Source organism: Chenopodium quinoa, unplaced genomic scaffold, assembly GCF_001683475.1.
Source record: "Chenopodium quinoa cultivar QQ74 unplaced genomic scaffold, ASM168347v1, whole genome shotgun sequence".
Lineage (NCBI taxonomy): Eukaryota > Viridiplantae > Streptophyta > Magnoliopsida > Caryophyllales > Amaranthaceae > Chenopodium > Chenopodium quinoa.
In genome coordinates this window covers 832,107-854,806 of record NW_018744128.1, presented here as the reverse complement: position 1 = coordinate 854,806, position 22,700 = coordinate 832,107, and the positions used below count along the sequence as shown (strand labels likewise).

The 22,700-nt window shown below is 36.0% G+C and overlaps 1 protein-coding gene across 2 annotated transcripts in view; it reads right to left on the bottom strand.

Annotated features, from left to right (window-relative positions):
• Positions 1 to 1,952: 1,952 nt before the first annotated feature.
• LOC110692715 overlaps positions 1,953 to 22,700 on the bottom strand; it is a 33,005-nt gene continuing 12,257 nt past the window's right edge. For both annotated transcript variants that reach the window (XM_021869758.1, XM_021869760.1), the window contains exons 10-32: positions 22,019 to 22,158; positions 21,137 to 21,192; positions 20,817 to 21,030; positions 10,389 to 10,796; positions 10,042 to 10,319; positions 9,822 to 9,907; positions 9,628 to 9,714; positions 9,251 to 9,512; positions 8,722 to 9,150; positions 8,521 to 8,617; positions 7,930 to 8,252; positions 7,372 to 7,500; positions 7,025 to 7,192; positions 6,744 to 6,869; positions 6,565 to 6,654; positions 6,352 to 6,458; positions 6,115 to 6,263; positions 4,383 to 4,465; positions 4,221 to 4,316; positions 3,986 to 4,108; positions 3,635 to 3,718; positions 2,924 to 3,067; positions 1,953 to 2,535 (exon numbers count right to left, since the gene is read on the bottom strand). In XM_021869758.1, coding sequence (XP_021725450.1) covers positions 2,188 to 2,535; positions 2,924 to 3,067; positions 3,635 to 3,718; positions 3,986 to 4,108; positions 4,221 to 4,316; positions 4,383 to 4,465; positions 6,115 to 6,263; positions 6,352 to 6,458; positions 6,565 to 6,654; positions 6,744 to 6,869; positions 7,025 to 7,192; positions 7,372 to 7,500; positions 7,930 to 8,252; positions 8,521 to 8,617; positions 8,722 to 9,150; positions 9,251 to 9,512; positions 9,628 to 9,714; positions 9,822 to 9,907; positions 10,042 to 10,319; positions 10,389 to 10,796; positions 20,817 to 21,030; positions 21,137 to 21,192; positions 22,019 to 22,158 — 4,027 coding nt within the window. In that variant the 3' untranslated portion in view covers positions 1,953 to 2,187. The remainder of the gene's footprint in view (positions 2,536 to 2,923; positions 3,068 to 3,634; positions 3,719 to 3,985; positions 4,109 to 4,220; positions 4,317 to 4,382; positions 4,466 to 6,114; positions 6,264 to 6,351; positions 6,459 to 6,564; positions 6,655 to 6,743; positions 6,870 to 7,024; positions 7,193 to 7,371; positions 7,501 to 7,929; positions 8,253 to 8,520; positions 8,618 to 8,721; positions 9,151 to 9,250; positions 9,513 to 9,627; positions 9,715 to 9,821; positions 9,908 to 10,041; positions 10,320 to 10,388; positions 10,797 to 20,816; positions 21,031 to 21,136; positions 21,193 to 22,018; positions 22,159 to 22,700) is intronic.

Below are 22,700 nucleotides of genomic sequence, written 5' to 3'. Positions count from 1 at the left end.
AAGTTCTACATACTTCCTCCGTTAACGGTTATCTACAACATTTACTAAAAGTAGGTGCTACCTATTATTCGCAACAAAACTATTTCTTTCCTAATATAGTAACTTTTTTATGGTAAAATGACTAAAATACTCTCATTAAAAAAATATTAACACATAATTACAAATTATTATAACCCTAATCTAACTTAGTTATCTAACTTTTTTTCCCAAAAAATCAGATCTCCCCACCATCTCTCTCCTCCATCTTCATCTCCCCACCATCTTCTTCGATCTTCATCTTCTTCCTATCATCATCATCATCTTGAACCACCAATTCGTTCATTTTCGTTCATTTTCGTTCTTCTTCCTATCATCCTGTGTGGCGTGTGGCGTGTGGTGGTGGTGGTGGTTGAACCACCAATTTCTTCATTTTCGTTCATCTTCTTTCAGATTTGTGGGTTTCATTGTTTTAATTGCTATTTTTTGGACTGTGAATTTTTTTCAATTTAATGTCCAATTTTAACTGAATAAATTAAAAACTTCGATTTTCTGGGTTTGAATTGGGTTCCTGTGATGGTGGTGGGTTCTTGGGTTCGTGGTGCAGATCATGGGTGGTGGGATCGTGGGTGCGATGGGTGGTGGGTTGGTGGTATCGTGGGTGCGGTAGCGGGTGGTTTCGTGGGTGAGGTGTTTGCGGCGGTGGTTTTGTGGTTGCTGGGTTGTTTCGGTGCCGCTGGGTGGTGGTGGTGGTTTCGGTGCTGCTGGGTGGTGGTGGTGGTTTCGATGCTGTAGGGTGGTGCTAGTGGTGGTGGGTTATTATTTTAATTTTAGCTGAATTTGTTTTTTTTTTTTTTGGGTTAGATTAATACTTAACCATATACCCTTAATTTTCTATAATCATGCTTTAAAAGTTTTGCCTTGGCCTCCGCAAAAGGTACACTTGTTGCAAATAACCATTAACGGAGGAAGTAAAAAGAATGAGGAGAAGATTTCCTTATAAGTGATAGCACACTTCATTAGTATGAGGCTTTTTTAAAAGGTGTTTAAAAACAATTTCCGTGCAAGCTAGGCATAAAGCGGATTATATAATACTAAAGTGGAGTGAAGTTGGTTGATCGAGGTCCAACACTTATACTAATATTTTTTATGTTTTCTTGTAATTGCAAAATTTTTACCTTCACACAATCACACTTCTCGTTATTCACTTAATCGACATTAAATTTTACTTTCACACAATCACAATACTCAATACTCACACTACTCAACATGTTTTCTCATTTAGAATTTGTTTGTGATACAAAATTGGTCAAGATGGAAAGAACAATGAGTAGAACAACTATTACTATTTTAATTGTTATTCAACTAGGTAAGAACCTGTGCGATGCACGACTTATATAAAACCTAGATAAGATTTATGCACCTTGTACAAAAAAAAAAGAGCAATTTAAAAATATTAGATTTTCATCAAAATTATGATATAGTATCGGTTCAACGTCACCTAATACATATTTCAATGTATGAGGTCATTAGTATGCTATGTAAAATTGTAGAAGCTTCCAATAGTTAACTTTCAAAAATGTTAAATATGATAGCTCCACACAAAAAAAAAAAAAAAAAAAAAAATATCATCCTTGCATTTAGACGGGAAATTTTTTATTGAGAGAGCGACATGTAGGCATTGGTGACGTCAACCTATTCTGTTTTAATAATAGTAAATAGATTTGAATAAGTGTACATTTTAAGTATATCAACATTTTATACTCGGTATTATAGTATATTATTGTAAGTTTTTTGTGTGTGTGGACAGATTTGTAAGCTATTTTCTTCACATAAATATTGCATTGTTTTCAGAATGTTACAATGTACCATGCCTAACAAATTTGAAATTATGGTACTAGAATCAAGGATCGTTTGCAGTTAATAACAACTTGGAACAAATCATTCTGAATTCGCACAAACATAAACCTTAGTAATAAAATTTGAGTAAAAAAAAGAGAGATTTGTATAAAAAATGTTAAATGGTCGAATATCCCTCTATATTATTTTGATATTTGTTATGGGCTAATTCATTTACATGCTATCTCAAGGGAACAAAACTGATGTACGTACATTGTACAAATATCCTTCAAGCACTGCACAAGTGGGACTAAAACTAGTAAGACCTGAACCCCTGCACTATCTCCAAATGAAACTGTACAAGTTTATCAATCATTTAGAGTTGTTACTGCTATCAAGGAAACTCAATAAAAAACCACTTACGATCCTTCTTGCGACAGGATTTGGTATACAGCGACACAATCGTCCATCAATATAAGCCACCAAAGCTGATAAGACAAACTTCCCAATTCCCCATCTCCAAATAAACTTCCCCTTGGGTTCCTTAGAGGTGGCAATGGCACCAGTAGATGATTCACTCTCTTTGCGACTATGCACCCATTTTCTCTTCAACTTAAGTTTTCCCATGGCATGGTCTGTTTGCTTTCTCAGCATACGGATTGCAAAACTCACAAACAGATGCTCACACAGAGTTAGAACAGTTGGCCCAATTCTCCATTCCTGCATTAACATAATGTTATTTTCGTTCAAACATTGTTCTATAATAAATTTATACTAGTATTTAAGAAGTTCCAGGAACCAATCTCTTAAAACATTTACTAGTATATCAATAATGAGTTGAGGTTTTGCACATACTCTGCTTCTCCCAACATAACCCCGAAAAAAAAAAAAAAAAAAAAAAAAAAAAAAAGAAGAAAGATTTCTTGAGTTAGGAGTTAATACAAAGTTGCAAATGACTTGCAACGGTCCCAGGGGCTGGCAAAATTTAATACCCACTGAGTAATAGGAAAAACTAATACCATAATCAGGTTTCATATGTCAATTATCATTCAACTTTTGCATCTTTCTAAATAAGAAAACTAAAGTTAAGAGTTACAGTGACACTTACGTTCTCTCCTCGAAGGTGCCTTAGAGGGCGGGACCTGGTTGAAAAGTTTCCCTTTAACAAGGACTTGCTAGCAAGGAAGTCCTTCACCCTTTCCATGATCTCATCAATAAGTGAACTGTTTGGGGGTAGATTTTTAAGAATAACCTGCCAAGAATAATGTATATATCTCAAAATGCTATATCACCAGAAGAAACATTTAGCTCAATCAAATAACTTGAAACACCTACATATCCTGAACTAAACTTATGAACAGTATGATAGGATGGTTAAGTCCAGTTAATATTTTAACTGATACACAATGTACTGGACATATCATAAATCCATTTGTTCTATTTGCATTTCCAAGTAACCCAGAAAGCACTCCACGTAGTCAGGGTATGGAAGATCATAAGCAGCCTACCTACCCCTAATGGTTAAGAATTTGAAATTAACAAAGACTAAAGTGTGTTTGATAAATTACAGGAATTAGAGCTTAGATGAGAAAAAGTGAATACTGTCTTGTCAAATATTTCAGGATCATTGATATAAATATTTACTTCACTGAACACAAGTATCCAGTGAGCTCACTAAAGCATATTAAAGATACATAGACTTCGTATATAGCACCTAGCTAATACTAGTATACACTCCCCCTCAGTTGTTCCTCTCATATTATGATAAGCTGTCAAAATCCATTCAACTATATCACCAAATACAACTAAACATAAGTACCTGATCATCAATGACTCTAACCCTCAAATATTCCTGCTTATATATTGTATCCAACATAGCCTGCAGATATCCTTCAACATATAACTGCATAACAAGAGCTAATGTCAGTGGCCTACTGGCCTATGGAAGAAACAAGCTTTGATCTTGGAAAAATAGCATGGCCTTCATTTCCATTCCAATGCAAGCAGAACTAGAATAAAAACAAGATTCTACATCCTCCTACACCTCATTTGATTCTCTCCTGATACATGATTTGGCATGGATTATGGTACAGTGGGTCACATTCACAATTTAACAGGCATGAAAAAGAGGCCAAGAATTGTCATCAAAATTCTGCAGACTGAGATTTACCTCATCGATCCCAGGACTTCTATCAAGCTTGATTCTTCTATCAGGGCCTCCTTCTAAGAATGCTGTTCCCAATAACGATGGTTCCATGGCTAACCTCAGTATTCCATGATGAAAACCTGTCACCTATATGTAAGATGAGGAAATGGGTCAAGCAGTATAAGTTGGTTATCTTAGCCAAATAAAGGATGAATCAAAGTGGCAGTAATGCAGTATGCAAAAGCTTAGGCTAAAATACCATGCCATTAAAACCACTGCTTTCTGCACCCTTGAGTACAGAGTCTGATACTTCAGTCACTGCAGCAAAAAGTATATTGGATCCTGCATTTCTCAACTGCAAAACACCGCATAATGAGAAACTGCACATGTCATAGTGAAAGGTGGTAGACAGAAGACTTACAGTTTTGCTAAGATCACCAAAATATCGCTTTGTTCCGTAAAAACCTTTATCTTCAATGCACTTTCTGATTAACTTAAACGTCCCTGTCCCAAAAACTAATAAATCAGCAAAAACATCATTGGGGGAGCCAGGGGGAGGGGGGGGGGGGATTAAGTCTATAATTCTTACCCTGGAAGAGAAAGTCAAATTCAGCATAGTACTCCATTACTCAATAAATATTACTCATGTCTTTTACACTTTTTTCAGTAAACTAACGAGTTTGCACAAATTTTTTGGGTTAAATAATCAACATTTACATCCCTCCAGTCCCATCTTAAACTCTTTTATCAGAAAAGACTTGACATGAGCATCAAAGGAAAAAGATACCGAAAGTTAGGCTTCTTAATAAGTTGGCCAAAATATATGTAAAGCTGTATGGAGCATAAAGGATGGAAGGAGTCCACACCACACACACACACACACACGCGCGCCTTCTATTGAAATAAGTACTCCTTCCGTCCCCTAATACAAAGCCTCATTTCCTTTTTGGGTAAACCAAAATACAATGCCTCTTTCTATTTAAAGGTTGTATTTTTTGACATTATTACCCTCTTTTTGATAAGTTATCTTTTTTCCTTTACTTTTTTGTACTTTTAACATCAATTTCCAACACTTTCTCTCTCTATCTCTTCAATTATTCCAAACTACTTTTTCTTTCTCTCTATCTCTCTCTAACCCCACATGCACATATGTACTTTTAATCATTACTTTTAAAGAATTTACAACTTTCTTAATTCCCGCGCAAAAACCAAAAGAGGCTTTGTATTAGGGGACGGAGGGGGTAAAATATAGCAAGGGGAAATTTTTTAGTGAAAAGACTCACAAGAGGAATGTCATAGACTTGCAATTAAAATTTGGCTTTCAAAAAAATATGAAAGGAAATTAGTATATTGTTTTAGATATCTAAGAGGGATGATTCAAGGCAAAAGGATAGATATACACATTGATCACTTTTACTATTGCATGAGCATATTATGGCTTTGGGTGACAAGAATATCACTTGAACTCAAGGAAAATACAATTTCGGTCACAATACTAATTTACTCCAAGGATTTAGAGTGTCAGTCAATAAGGTGAAGTTCACGGCCTAATGATGCAGACGTTAGGCTTGTTTTGGAATCAATTAGGATTATAGGAAACAGGAAAAACATTACAGTGACAAAGTCATTAGAGATGAATGTGACCACTATATACAGCACAATATTCAGAAATGTCAAAAGGAGGCAACCAGAAACTACAGAGAAAGGATGTAAGAAAAAATCCTGAGGGGTTTCGAGTTTAAAAAAAGTAGATAACACCTCCCCTTCCCCCCCCCCCCCCCCCCCCCCCCCCCCCCCCCCCCCACCCCACCCCCCACACACACACTTTTTTTCTGAATAAAAAGGAAGGAGCTGAGGGGAGGTGATCATGACATCAGGTAACCTGTTCACTCAAGGCTTAGTGGGAAATAGTCCTTCAAAAGAGAAAAACAAAGGAAGAAACTGAAGGGAGGTAATCAGGTAATATGTTCACGTAAGGTTAGTGTGTATGCTGTTCATCTAATGCTTAGTGCGTGTGTGTTGAATAATGATTGGTCCATTACATAAGAATCTAGTTAGTACCAATATACCATGTAATGGTCTAAGCAAGAGGAGTAGTGCATCTACAGGTCGAAAAATTGAAGAGGGGGAAAAAGTTGGCTATAATGTCTTACCTAGAGTGAGGCCTCGAACATTAAACAAGTTACTGGAAGGATCAAAGAATACATCCAGTGAGGAGGATGCCAAATCATCAAAGACTGATGCGAAAGCTGGTGGGAGCAGTGGGCTTCCCTTTGCAATATAGATAGCCCGCATGCCATACCTAAAAGCCATCATTTTATACAAGAATAAGCAACTTATAAGGAGAAGAGAAATTCAGAAGAAGGATGCAGCAAAACAGGCACACTTACCATGAATAATGTTGTGCACATCTTAAAAGTAGCTCACGAGTTGTAACTAAAGCATGAGTAACAAAGATACCATTGAGTTCTACCTCTAGATTCTTAATGGCCGGGATCTATTGAGATCACAAAATTAGTTAATGATCATGAAAGATTAAGATAATAAATGAACGGAGTAAAATAAACAATCAATAAGCTCATGATGAAATCACACTCGTTTACCTTAATGACACTATGCAACAGAGACCTCAGTGCCTCTTGTCCTGAGCTGTAATTTGAATATGAATCCTCTGGGAGAAAGCTTGCCGTGATCTCAACAACATAGAATAAGTAAGTTCCAGATCCAAATAGAAGCTATAATTAAGATCAGTTATTCGGAAAGGCCAAGAAACCCCACTGACCTTTATTGGGTGGATCTCAAAATGATCAAAGTAATATTGTTGACTTTGAGTATTTGAGCTGAGAGATGTTCTCCAAAATGGAACAACTTTCATCAATGTCTCCTCGTCAAGATTTAGATCAATTGGCTGTTATTAAAGGAGCAATTAGATCTATACTCATCAAATTGCATGCATAAATAAATAAAATATAAGTATAATAAGGTCTACTACATGCTAACTATATTAGTACTCAGGAAAGCAATAACAGAGTAGCAAGCAAAACAAAGCGTGCCCATTCATACCTGCAGAATAATAGATGAGTATCTGACATCTCGAATACTTGAGGTAGTAGGAAATAAGACAAAGGCAACAAAGAGAATAGGGTCATCAGTGACATTGCTGGATGTCAGATGTCTTCTGAGCATGGCCGCAAATGGAGCTCCAACCCATTTTTCATCTAAATGCATAGACTGCAACAAAGAGTTGATAAAAGTTATGTAACACATCGCTGAAAAATATAAAAGCAATCCACAATTCATCTTTCACATACTGTTTGTCCAAGGAGGCCAGTAATCAGCAGTTAAGGAAAGATTCAAGAATGAGCTATCAAATATAGCAACATCAAAGAAGGGAGAAAATATGAACTAACCTGTACTCTTATCTGATTGTATTTCCGTTGATCAATGATGATGGAATCAATACTAATGTTCTCTAGTCTCCCGATAATAATTGGTGTGTAATTTGATAGATCATAAGGATCCACATCCTCCGGCTGGTCCTAAATTGAATTGAAAATATTTTGCAGAGATTAAAATAAAATAGAAATTGGAATTATTAAAGAACCATCCAATAGTGCATAATTTTTGTGAGAAAACTAATATATCCACTACAAGTTACAAAATTAATCAGGGACATAATTATGTGATAGCATACAGTATGTCCACAGTTCTACACATCACACAAAGACAAACTGGGGCTTCCACAAAAGACATTTGATAAAATGGTCTTTATATCTTTGTTTTGAGAGACTTCGCGATGATCAGCAAATTGAAATTTTTTGACTTGTATTAAAAAATATAAGCAAAGAGAAAGGCAGTGTCAAAAAGTTAAAAAGCGTAGATAACTACATCCTCACCTTACACTACATCTCAGTACTAAGCATCAAAAACAAGATATTACATAAACCAAGTTGCATTCTTTGACTCACCTGCTTGCAGGGTTCAAGTAAGTGTATGGCAAAATAAGAGATTCTCAACTGAATCTTCTTGCAAGACTGATACTTATTATCAGCTTTGCGTCTGCCAGGTGAGTGGGAAATTCGCAGAACACGAGTTGGACCATCAACGTAAACTTCATAACCCACGTTGCCCACATCAGTACCATTCATCTGAGCGGGATTTGTTCTCCTTCTGTCAGAACTGCTGGTATCTCCAGTTAGATGAGACATCAGATCACTCTGTCTCTGAACCCGAAAAAAGGATTTCCATGAGCGCAGTTTATCAATGCTGATTTCACGTATCATATGAGTACCTAAGAAAGCATAGGGAGCCAAGAAATATCATAAAAATTAAAATAATCCAATGCGGCATTTTAACTAAATTTCAGGGGCAGAACTTTATACTCAAATAATTAAGAAGTAAAAGGATGCTTCTCATAAATGTACAAATAAGTTATACCACACCAGGAAGTTATCTTATTATTTAGCAAGAGGTTCAAGGTTTGCTCCGCCCCCCTCAATATTTATGCTCAAGTTCTACCATTGCCAGTTATAATTACACTCAAGAAGGGTGGAAATTACCATTAACTTTGACCATGAGCTTGTGTGGTCGAGTCAAGTCATCCCAGACATAACTTACACTGGCCTCAGAAGCAAGAGTTTCTGGCTGAAATGTATCCTGGAAACTTACAGCAATTAGAGGAGAGCACAGAAGAGGTAAATGACACAAGTTTTTTTGCAAATTGTGGTACTATATACTTTTTAGGCTAGGTGGGAAAAAACCTTCTGATAATAAGTAATAGAAGCATCATGAAGGTTATTTTCAATTCGATAGGGCAAACCAGTATCTGGTGGTATATAGAAATGCAGAACAAAGGTGGGACCCTCCTCAACCACATGAACAGCTGCATACTCCCAAGTAATGCCATCTGCATTTGGGACAATATCCAACTGATGCACAGACGATTCAGCATGTCTTCTAAATTTTAGGAAAAAACATCCAAGTGAAGCCACACAAACTGGACCTGACCATCCCCACACAGCTTCATTTGGACTAAACTGCACAAAAACTGATGTGTCGTCGTCTGAGAACTTGTGCTTTTGCAGAAGCTTGTTGAAAAAGGAGATATCCTTCTTATCACGGGATTTAACCGTGAAAAAAAATGCTGTTTTCTGCTTACTGTTGATACTTACTGTCTCCCCAAAGTCATCCTTCAATCAGAGTAAAATGAAATCAGTGATAAAAAGTTTAACCCCATAATGGAATTAGAAATTTTATATAAGAATATCTGCAAATGAATTAAGGGTAAACCTCTAAGAAACATTGTCGGACAAATATCTGTTCATCTGATTCATTGGATATAATATATCGAGGAACAACAGAGACCATTCGTGCCGGGACATCTAATGTACTCATTAATGGCCCCAAAGATATCCCCAACTTGACCAAATATTTGATCCCAGATCCTTGCAGCTTGGTAAATCTTATCTCTGCAAAGCCTGAAAGGGCTTCCAAGTCCAAGATTGATTTGGATGATTCTTCATCCAACAATTGAATACACAGCTTACTTGATCTGAGAAGCAGAAATACATACATGTCAGAGTTCTTCTTTTCTCATAATCCAAAACTTCTCTTTATAGGCCGAGGGATAGAGATAATAAACTTATAGATTATCAGGAAAATATTACTTCATGAACCAAGATCTGGGTGATTTTGGAGGCAAAAGAGTCCCAAATTGAGGAGGATTTGTAATCGCATGCCTCTCAGCATCATCCCTGCATACAATAAGAAATAACTTTTACATGTTTTACATCAAGGGAGCACAATAAAATGTACAACAGCTTGGTAGCTGTTATATCATAGTTTAAGGTATAGTGAGCACCTAGATAATGGTTTCAGATGTGGAGCAGCACAGAACAGAAGAAAATCAGTGTCATTTCTCAATGTGTATTGTGTAAAGACAATGGCCTGCATCACAAACATTTTTCATATGTTTATCTAACCATAAATTGAGTAAAGTAATACTTCTTCAGCTAAACATCGAATTTATAACTTATAATCAGATTCTAACATCTGCAACAAAGTTCTTGTAGCGTCATTACCTCAAGCACGCCCCTATTCCCACGAGCCAATCTTAAACAAGCAAAGAAAGTTCCACCACAAAATTCCAAATCAATATCTAGAAATTGAATACCATCATTCTTCTTATTCAACTTTTTGAGCCATTGACTGCAGTTCACAGGCTTACAGCTATAGCTATAGCTAAACATAGCTAATGTAATGTTGAAGAATATAACAGCAGGATTGGCAAACAGATCAGCAGTAGATCGGGATTGAATAGTTGCCCGGTTAATGTTCTTTAAGCCATCAATTGTAGTTTCTGCACAGGGTAGAATGGGATTAGGAAACATACATACAAGTCACATTCAATCAAAATAAATAACTGTACCTGTCTCAGTTAGAAGTACATCAATCTCTGTCTCAAGTAAATTAGATACTCGCACTGTTGGAAGAAGAAAAATCTCCTTTTGCTCCTGCAAAGAAATTGATGATGTCTTACTTTGACGATGACCATTAGGCTGCATAAAAGGTACATTTCTGGCAATTCTCTGAACCAAGAAATGCATTTGAGCCAAATGAATATCTTGAGATCTCACTAAACAGCTAGCAGTGCTAAAGGAATACTTCCAAGATTCAGCAGAGAAAGCTTTTCGAACTTGGTAACTTAATTTATCAATGACGCCTGATAGACGAACGGCCTTTTCTCCTTTAAGGTTTTCAGACCATTCAACTGTATAAGATTTCCAAAAACCGCTTTCCTCCTTTATCTCGGGTCGAAATGAAAAGACAAAGTTACCTGCATATCACAGTTGGATGGTGTAAATATTGTTACCAAAGAATGACAGCCCAAACACAGGATACAACTTGGGTCCAATTTCTTGACAGAGGTATGAACATAGGAAATGCAGATTCATCATTGTTTCACATACATTACTCAAGTATTATGGCACCATTAACACGTTTTTCAATAAATAAAATGATTTCCAGAGAACTACTGCCCTCTGAATCCTTGTAAATGTTTCAGTGCATGACCCATATCCCTAGCCCGAAATTAGAGCTTAAAGAAAATTCTATTACATTGGCAAGTGAAAGTCTAACTGGCTAATACAAGAGGGGGGGGTGAATTGTATTTGAGGTGAAATCTAAAAACTTTTTGCGGAATTTAACTAAATGAAATAATGACGAGAGAAGATATAGGCTTTTCTAAATTTCCACTATGTAATCAAACTCTGTACAAGTGAAGATTCAAACCCGTTAACAAGTTCCCCAAATTAGGAACTTGTTCCCAACTCTCACAGAAGACTTCAGCAACGAAGCTTCCTTAACCTCACCTTACAAACTCACAATCCCAACCCCAAAGTACTTGTATACAATCTGTGATTACAAATACCTATTGCACTCAAGAATATATGAAGGAAAATAACTCTCTTTATGTTATTAGATGGCTACTGGAATTTTTATGCTTAAGAGTTATGTTTTTCTGAGATAGTTTGCACGAGTATTTATAGAGAAGGCTTAGTCATTAACCTCCACCATAATCACGTCCACATGTCAACAACCCACTAACAACTTGTGGAGTTATCTTGACAGATTGTGATCATGAAGAGGTTTCCTAGCCTTATCTAATTAAACCACTATCCTAACAACTTGATAACCATTAGCCGTATAAAAGATTTTCTCACAGAAAAACCACTTGCTAACTTTATCAAATATTTTATTTAAAAGATTATCAAAAGTTTGTTTAAAAAGATTTTATTTGAAAAGATAAATTTATTATTTATTAAAACAACTAGATAATTATCTTCGATAATTATCTTTATTAAAACTTTTACAAATTATCTTTTCTTTAAGAAATTATCTTTTAAAACTAACTTTTATTCCAGTAGTCTTTAACATAAGTCATTGAGTTCCTTTCCGACTTTATATTATTGAGTGCTCACAATTAAAACTAGAACGTGAGATTTGCACGAGGCTTTTTAAAGAATGCTACTCCGCATCCAAGTTCCTACTCCGGAACGAACTTTGCTTGAATCCTTTATTCACCAAAGACTCAAAACATTCATTAGTCGAGTTTGTCAATTTGTCCATCAAAACCAAAAGGCTCAACAAATTCCCCCTTTTTGATGATGACAAACATTGACAAACTTAGGTAAATAAAATCATCCAGGCATGCAACAAAAATTTAAAGTAAGGCATGAAAACAAAAAAAACAATTAAAGAACTTAGAAAAATATTAAAAAGTATTTTTTTTTTTTTTTTTTTTTTTTTTATTATTATTTTTTTTTTTTTTTTTTTTTAAAAAAAACTGAGCAAAAGAAAAATTAACAAAGACTTTAAAAACTGAACTTAGCAAAAGTTTGTACCTTCGATGTGTGAGTTCCTTGGTAAACACCTTAGCCGCCATGAAGTTTGTCTTTTTCCCCCTTTTGGCATTATCAAAAGATTGAAAAAAACATTTTGCTATACTCCCACTAGACTACGTAGGGAATAGTGAGCTCAAATAATGCAAGGCAAAAATAAGTTAGGTACTAAATCATCAGCAAACACACACAATCATATGAAAAATACGAGCCAAGTTCCCATAGACGAAAATCAAAAGCAGGAAAGAGTAGCAAAAGTTATGAGTTACAAACTGAAATCCGAATGGAACAAGCAAAAACAAAAGAAGTAAAAGTGACAAGTTTGAAATTGCAATTATGGTGAGTAAGTAGGTTCATCAGCTGGGGTTTTGGGGTCATTGGAAGCTTCCTCCACCTCTTCAAAAGCCACCCTGTTAATCGTCTCCAATATCTCCTGAGTGCTGTGCAGTATGTTCTTCTCAGCAGCATCAACTTTGTTCTCCATCCCAGTAAAACTGGTTGCCTGAGCATCTGCCACAGCCTGCACTTGGCGTTGAAGAGAAGCCAGCTGCTTTGCCATGTCCTCCAGCTTTGTGCACACCATCTTTACCAGCTTCTCCATTTCTGCTTTCACCTGTTGAATATCAAAAACAGAAGCATTTGTTCCAGAGAAGGCAGCAAAGCCTGTAGGCTGTGATGTAGGAAAAGCTGGGGAGGGAGAGGGAGAAGTCTGTTTTGGTGAAACAGGAGGGGAAGAGGGTTTAGCTTGGTTTGTGGGAGAGGCAGGAACAGGAGATGGCTCGGAGGCAAAAGGAACTTGTGTAGGGGTGAAATCAGGGTCTGAGTGATCAGAAGAGCTAATGTCTTCAATGATCACAGGCTTTAGAGTAGAAGTAGCAGGTTTGACAATTTTCCTCTTACTCCGCCTTAGTCCTCCTGTATAAGGGAGGTCGAGACTCTCACTTTCTGAGCTAGATTCCCCCTCACTCTGAGTCTCCTCTTCTTCCACAGAAACTGCCTCCTGAGGTTCCCCCTCAGAAATTGCTTCCTCTCCTTTTTCTTCCTCTCCTTTTTCTTTATTTTCCTCTTTTTCAGACTCACTTTCCTCCTCTTCTGACTCACTTGTATCTCCCTCTACAACCTGTGTTTTCCCTTTTCCACGATTTTTCTCCTCACTTCCTCTCGTCAAGAAAGTAAGTGTCCCACTCTCAAGTTTAAGGCTCAGGCGAAGCAAAGATTGCTCCGAGAGAATGTTCTCAGGTTTAATATAAGTGGGTGACTCACTTTCAACATCAATCCCAAAAGACTTAAACAACACAGTGAGGAGAGATCCATATGGAATAGTAGATTTATTTGCATAGAAAGCCAAATGTTCAATCATCAACTTTGGAAAGTTTATTTTTATTTTCCGAGCAAGACAAAAGATGATGGTTGCATCTAGTAGGGATACTGTGCTACGTTTTTGCAAACGAGGAACAATGCCTCTCCATGTGAAATTGAACAATAATTTGTGAAGAGGGGTGAGTATGTTATGATGCGAAGTCTTGCTTTTCGGGTTTCCACCGATAAATTTAATAACCCTATTCTCATCATAATGCCCAATTTGCACAATTTGCTTGTGTTTTAGGTATGAACTATAGCCAGAGGTGGGGTCTTGAAACAAGTTCCCTAAATATGCAATATCAAAATGAATGTGAGTATCGTTGACCGTAGCCGTGCAAACACCATTGTTGTGTTTGAAAGTATTTTTGAATTCAAACAAAAGCTTAGGGTAAATTGGATAGTGAGAACAATTTTGGAACAAATGCACCCATTCTTGATAATCAATTAAGGAGATGAATTCGGAGAACTTACTTGCCGTACACCAGTCATAATTGATGTGATAACCGTGAGTGTAATTCCAAGATGGAGACTTTTGAGAGCTTTGCCTCTTTCTGTCACCTCCTTTCACGGTTGTAGCCTTTCTCTTTGTCGAAGCTTGAGGGTGAACAACGGCAAGTGGGACTGGTTCAGGGGAGCCGCCAACAGAGGAAGGCTTCCGGGTTTTTGGTTGTTTCGGGGTTGAGGTTAGGTTGGTTTTCATGGTTATGAGGATGAATTGAAAGGAAGGAGAAGATGAATAGTGCGAATAGGGAGGAGAGAGAGTGAGGCCGGTTATGGAAGTTTATGGGGAGTTTAATTGATTTGATGGGTGAAGGTGGAGTGTTAAAGAAAAAAATTTAATTGGGAAGGGTGAGAAAAAGTGACGGTTTGTATGGTAAGGTAGTAGGGTAGTTTTAGGGGTAGTATGGGTTTAATAGGATGTAATAATTGCATCTTTCAAACGTATCACAATAATAAGATAGATAAAAATACGGAAGTTAAGGAGTAGTGAATATGTTAGCTCCTTATCTTACGTGAAAAAAAAAAAATCTTTTTGTATTTTTGAATGTTATGAGGAATAGAAAAATTGATCATGAAAAAATAAGGAAGGAAAAAGATAAGAATAAAAAATAAGATAGAAATAAAAGATAAGAAAGAAAATAACAAGAAGAAAAACAGATAAAAAATGAAAAAGATAAATAAGAGCAAATTGATTGTAAATTATGATGATAATTTACGTGATCATGATACAGAGAGTAAAGAATGATGAAAAGGGAACTTGAAACAACATGGCTCAATATTTTGAGTTGCTCTTTCTTCCATTTCTTCATGGTGTTCTGCTTCTGCATTTGCTTCGCCTTCTGTATTTTCTGTTTCTTCTGTATTTTGATCAGAGGCTTCAGTATTGTTTGGAACTTCAGTAGGTTCCTTATCAGCATTTTCAGTAATTCGAACAGGCTGCTTTTTGGGAGTTAATTCTTCATCTTGGTCTGTTGAACGAGTGAGACCAATTTCGAAATCTCCATCTTCATATTCCTGTACACATTCATAATTATTAGTTTCATCAAAAATCACATGTATACTTTCTTCTACACACATAGTCCTCTTATTGTAAACTCTATAAGCTTTACTATTAGATGCATATCCTAAAAAGACTGCTTCATCACTCCTTTCATCAAATTTTCCAAGATTTCTTTTATCATTATTGTGAACAAAACACTTGCATCCAAAAGCTCTTAAATGAGCAATATTAGGTTTTCTCCCTTTTAACAATTCATAAGGTGTCTTGTCCAACATTGGTCTGAGCATGGCTCGGTTGACGATATAGCATGCTGTGTTGACGGCTTCTGCCCAAAAATTCCTTGGAAGCCCACTTGCTATTAGCATTGTTCTTGCCATGTCTTCCAATGTTCGGTTCTTCCTCTCAACCACACCATTTTGTTGTGGTGTTCTTGGCGCTGAGAAATTGTGACTTATTCCCTGTTCTCTGCAAAATTCATCAAACTTGGAATTTTCGAATTCCGTACCATGGTCAGTTCTCATATGAATAAGTTGATTACCTATTGATTTTGTGTCTTTTTCAAGAAAGTCATAAACATATCAAAAGTTTCATCTTTACTATGTAAGAATATGACCCATGTAAATCTAGAATAATCATCCACAAGAACTAAGACATATCTTTTTCCACTTCTACTTTGAATTCTAACGGGGCCACACAAATCCATATGAATGAGTTCCAATGGTTTTGTGGTGCTTACCATTTTCTTTGATTTAAATGATGATCGAACATGCTTTCCTTTGATGCAGGCTTCACAAATTTTGTCATTTAGGAATTTGATAGAAGGTAATCCGATTACCAAGTCCTTTGACCTTAATTTGTCAAGCAATGAAAGACTAGCATGTCCAAAACGTTTATGCCATAGAAGTGGATCATCCTCAATAACACTTAAACAAGATAGATTGTATTTTGGAACTTTGTTAAGGTCCACGGTATATGTGTTCCCTTTACGAGTTCCTTCCAAAACGATTTTACCAGTGTTATTGTTGATGATTTTGCATTTTTCAGAAGAAAAGCTTACAGAGTTTCCTTTATCACAAAACTGAGAAATACTGAGTAGATTATGCTTCAAACCCTTGACTAAAAATACATTGTCAATTGCATGGGAACTTGACCTTCCTACTTTGCCAACAGCAACAATGTTGCCTTTCTTATTGTCTCCAAAGGTCACTGTTCCCCCTGTATAGGCCGTCAGTGAGAGAAATCTGGATTCATCTCCTGTCATGTGCTTAGAACAACCGCTATCGAGGTACCACTGGTTGTTCCCCCTCACTGCGACCTGCAAAAGAAATTAAGGGTTAGTAGCAGGAACCCTTTCATTCATGGGTTCCTGTGTTGACACATTTAAATCAGATTTCTTCTGCCAAACATAGTTCACATTCTTATTGTACAGATTTGCTTTCTTAGTACATTCTTCACTGCGATGTTCCTTTTTACCACAAAAAGAACAAACGGTCTCACTAGGTAAGTTCACATATTTCTTTTTCTTTCCAGTGGACTTCTTCTTATGAACATAGCCTAGACCTTCTGTTCTTTTTGTCTGAGCTTCCTTTACCCACTTGGGAACACCCGTGCTTGCTGTATTTTTACTTTTTCTTGCAATTTCTAGGTCCTTTTCTAGTTTCTCATTTTTATCATTGGTTTCCTTTATCTCTTTCTTAACATGCTCTAGTTCATTATTAAACATGATTAAAGGAACTTCAGTAGACCTGCAAGAATCAATGTTAGTACACAACATTTTATATTGAGTCAATTCAATATTCAGCATGATATTCTCACTCTTGACTCTTTCAAGGGATTCTTTTAGCATAATATTTTTATCTAACAATTCAAAGAATCTGCCTTGAACATCATTTCTTAAGCTATTCAGATACTTAACATGATCTCTACAAATTCCAGTTGCCTTTTCGGCTTGCCTTAGTTTTGCACATAATTCTTTATATTCATCTAAGGTTTCTAACAATAAAGAGATTAATTTATCCTTTGAGAGAGATTTCAAATAACTAGGTTGAATGACTACCTCATCATCATGCTTTGCCATTAGACAGAGATTGGCTACTTCATCGTCTGTGTGTTCCTGTTCCACTTCTTCGGAACTTGATTCTCCCCACGTGGAAATCATTGCTTTCCTGAAATTTGTTTTAGAAAAGTTAGGCTTGGAATTTCTGCTTTGATCAGCTTCTTTTCCCTTGCCTTTCTCAGATTCCCATAATGGACACTCTTTGATGAAGTGGTTGGTGCTTCCACATTTGTGACAAGAAGACTTGGCTTTGGGTTCCTGATTTCTTTTACTGTATCCTTTCTTCTTGTCTAAAAACTTGTTGTTACGGTAGAATTTTTTCAGCCTTCTCACCAACATTGCAGCTTCTTCTTCATCGATGTCAGACTTCTCTTCGGATTCTTCATTAGCTCTTAATGCTAGCCCTTGACTTTTGACAGTCTCCTGAGTCCGATTGTTCGACTGGATCTCGTGAGTAATGAGGGAACCCGCAAGTTGTTCCAGATTGAACTTGGTGAAGTCTTTTGATTCCTGCACCGCTGCAACCTTTGCTCTCCATCTGTCATTGTCTGGAAGACTTCTTAAGACTTTTCTGACCTGCTCATCTATAGGAATTATCTTGCCAAGACACGTTAGTTCGTTAGTAATACTTTTAAATCGAGTAAACATGTCTTTAATGGATTCTTTGTTTCCCATTTCAAAGCGCTCATACTGAGACAAAAGAATGTCTATTTTGGAACGTTTAACATCTGACGTTCCTTCATGTGTAACTTCCAGAAGATCCCAAATTTCCTTTGCGGACTTGCACCCTTTGACACGAGTATGTTCATCGGGTCCAAGTCCCCAAATTAAAAATTTTTTGGCAGTAGCATTCATTTCAAGTTTTTCAAAATCAGTTTTTTCATACTCATCCATAGGTTTAGGGATTACCTCATTATTAGCATTTGTTTTCGTAATTTCGTAATCTCCTACTTGTAAAATCCGCCATACCTGATAATTCTCTGCTTGGATAAAGATTTCCATCTTATCCTTCCAATAAGGATAAAATTTGCCATTGAAGTATGGAGGCCTTTGAATGGATGTACTCCCGAATTCCTTTTCCTCTGTGTAAGCCATTTTCCAGGAACTTACTCAACAGGGTTGCCTGCGTGTTCTGAGTTCCCGCTCTGATACCAACTGAAAGTCTAACTGGCTAATACAAGAGGGGGGGTGAATTGTATTTGAGGTGAAATCTAAAAACTTTTTGCGGAATTTAACTAAATGAAATAATGACGAGAGAAGATATAGGCTTTTCTAAATTTCCACTATGTAATCAAACTCTGTACAAGTGAAGATTCAAACCCGTTAACAAGTTCCCCAAATTAGGAACTTGTTCCCAACTCTCACAGAAGACTTCAGCAACGAAGCTTCCTTAACCTCACCTTACAAACTCACAATCCCAACCCCAAAGTACTTGTATACAATCTGTGATTACAAATACCTATTGCACTCAAGAATATATGAAGGAAAATAACTCTCTTTATGTTATTAGATGGCTACTGGAATTTTTATGCTTAAGAGTTATGTTTTTCTGAGATAGTTTGCACGAGTATTTATAGAGAAGGCTTAGTCATTAACCTCCACCATAATCACGTCCACATGTCAACAACCCACTAACAACTTGTGGAGTTATCTTGACAGATTGTGATCATGAAGAGGTTTCCTAGCCTTATCTAATTAAACCACTATCCTAACAACTTGATAACCATTAGCCGTATAAAAGATTTTCTCACAGAAAAACCACTTGCTAACTTTATCAAATATTTTATTTAAAAGATTATCAAAAGTTTGTTTAAAAAGATTTTATTTGAAAAGATAAATTTATTATTTATTAAAACAACTAGATAATTATCTTCGATAATTATCTTTATTAAAACTTTTACAAATTATCTTTTCTTTAAGAAATTATCTTTTAAAACTAACTTTTATTCCAGTAGTCTTTAACATAAGTCATTGAGTTCCTTTCCGACTTTATATTATTGAGTGCTCACAATTAAAACTAGAACGTGAGATTTGCACGAGGCTTTTTAAAGAATGCTACTCCGCATCCAAGTTCCTACTCCGGAACGAACTTTGCTTGAATCCTTTATTCACCAAAGACTCAAAACATTCATTAGTCGAGTTTGTCAATTTGTCCATCAAAACCAAAAGGCTCAACAGCAAGTATTTTGAAACAGCAGATGATACAACAAAGTATTAAATGTATCACAGTAATAAATATCAACATCTTTAGCACCTTAATACTAAGCAGTTCTCATGTATTTACTTTCTTCCAGGGTCTGAGAATGAGAAAATAGTAACAAATATTCTCTTTCCTTTTTCCATCCTTAAGTATTCCTGAAACTCTAGTTTCTCAAAGAGCACATCAAACCTTCTCCTCCTATTGCAGCCATAATCTCCAATTACTATGCATTAGTATTTATTTGGAAGACAATACCAATCCTTTGATCAGTGAGATAATTTAATTCTTACTGACATCAACAAGAGAATGTGATGCAATAAATCAATAACTCATCCTAACTTAAACTAGTTACTACCAGGAAAAAAAAAATATCAACAACAAGGTGCCACAATGCCAATATCATTCCTCAAACAAGATACTTTAACATTTTCCAACTCAATCAAGGTAGACAACTCTATCATCAAAACAAAGTGATCAAGTCTCTCTATGACAAGGAGTGCGCTACATGTCTCCATTAAAAACTAGCATTTAAAATGTCATGCAAGTATCTTTGACAAAGCTATAAACTGCATCTTGACGACCTGATGCAAATATTTCAATGTCAGACATATTGCCCAAGGCACTATTCTGGTTCACAAAATATCATTAAGTTCTACTTCAGGCTCCAACTAGCTTATGTCCCGTGCCATGCACGGCTTTTATTAATTTATAACGAATCATAATGTTAATTTAGTAATAACTTACCAAAAGAAAAATATTTTTTAAATGAAATAATTATCTTGAAATTTAATTTATACTCTTTCTAAAGACGTTTAAGTTATTACTGCATTAGACTTTATAAAAAAATAAAATAAATTTAGGCACTATGAATGAAATAAAATTACTATCTAATTAACTAGTCTCTGTGAAAATTACTACCTTTTATTTTGCGACTTACTACCTAATGATCTAAATCGCGTTTACTATTACTACCTAAGTGTACTTTCCAGTGAATTTAACCAAAAAATGACGTCATAATAGATGTTAATGCATTTAAAGCTATTAGATTAAATTTCCATTTTTTTTTTTTTTGTTTTTAATTAAGTATCTTTGCTATTTACTAAAAGCTCTAAATGCATTGACATCTATTATGACATCATTTGTATGCTAAATTCACCGGAAAGTACACTTAAGGTAACAATAGTAAACGCGATAGAGTTCATTAGATAATAATTCGCAAAAACACAGTTGAAAGGTAGTAATTTACAAGGAGGCAAGTTTGCTAGGTAGTAATTGACAAATTATTCAAGAACAATTTAGGACCAGTAAGAGGAACTTAAGACGTAGGAAAAGCATACCTACACCCAAAGACAACAGTGCCTTCTTTGGCCCACCACATAAACTAATAGCATCAAATGCTGCCATGCAGTCATCAACAGTGTCCCCCTCTTTGAGCACCACCGATGCAGATTCAGCTTCCATTGATTCAGGCCTTTGGATGCGCAACTCCACTGGAAATCCAGTATTGTTATGAATTCTTAGTAAAGGGGACACATTAAGCGATAAACCTTCCTGTAAATGGCCAATGCAGTCATATACACGGTGAAATATAGTAATGGATATATGCTTGTGTTTGCAACCTCTATTTACATTTAACTGAGCCAATACAGTCTTATACCTCAGCATTCTTTGAAACATCAAAAACAATGATTGGCCCTGGACAGGTTCGTAAATCTGTGCAGATCAAAGGCAAGCATATTAAGAAATCGTGAACTATGCTAAAATAACAAAAGGAAATATCCATATTGGATTCATGATCATTCATGATTACACTATAGAAATTAGTAGACATTTTGTAAATGACAATATCATATGTTTATAGGTTTACCCATAGTTCCATCCTGATCAAAGCATGCTCCTTTATCATGACACTTTTCCAATGGATAGATCTTGGGTCCACATTAAGAGTCTTATACTAACTTAAACATGTACTAAAAAAGCCAAAAAGCGTGATGTTCAGAATACAACAGTTGGTTTGAAAGTTCTGTTATTTTATAGGTAGTTGTCTGTTTGTTCTCTCATGTTTAGAGGGAGAGAATGAGATATGTATCGGTCCAAGTTGTGGCTAAATTTGACAAAAGTCATAACACTGAATTTGTTGCGTTGGGAAAACACTTCTCTTGTGAATAGTCGGTAAATGCTCTGTTTTACACAAAGGTAATACAATTTCATTTGCCATTCGACCACCAAAACAAGAAGATTATGAGTGTGAAATTATTCCATCTTTGAAGCAATAAAAGAAAAAATTGTCTATTGCCACTTCATATCTATCTATTCCCACACCACTTTAATTCAATCAAGCCATAAAATTATAACTATATGAAAGTGGATTTAGAAAATTGTAGCGTGGGAATTGACACTCCTGTGAAAGAATTGTGTTTCTGTTTGACTCATTTAGGTAAAGCGCCTAGGACTCAGGCAACCTTATGCATGAAGCAATTATCACATATTCACATTAGCATAACAAGCCATAACTACTAGTTAAAGTCAAACAATTTACCTTGCTGTGATGTAATGCATGTTCTCCAAGCAAAAATCTGAGTTCTGGAAAGAGGTACATGAACTGAAGAAGTTGAAGATATTCCAGGATTTTCAAGCAAAATTGTTGCATAGGATGACTCAGGAGGCTCCTCTAGGTGCCTTGGATGAAGATCAAATTCGTAAATCCATTTGCAAGAAAATGCTTTTTTTGGGGGGAGGGGAGGGGGGTGGAGGGTTAACAAAAAAATGTGCTTATGCATGTAAAAGAAACATAAAAAAGAAAATAATTATACACCAGTAAAGGCAGAATTTTTTTGTCGTTGAACAAAGCCTAGTATCACTTTCTTGCAGGAACCAGACTAGCATTCAGTCATGGATCAGAATTATTCAAGTAGGGTCACCAAAAACTAATTAAGATAACTCTTTTAATTTATGCACAGGTAGAAAAGTACATGTACCGACAAAACAGGAGAACAACAAAGACCAATGAGAGGACAGAATTGATATTTAGTTAAAGAACATCAGAATGAACAAGATGCTGCACTGAAGATTGTCTGAGATGTGCAGGATGGGGCTTGAGGAAGGTGGACGAGAGCCTAGAGGGAAAGACACAGACTGCCAGGCAGGCTCATGGTAATATAAACTGGATTTCTCTAATCCGCATATATTCTAAAATATTTCCTTTTAAGAATCCTTGAACA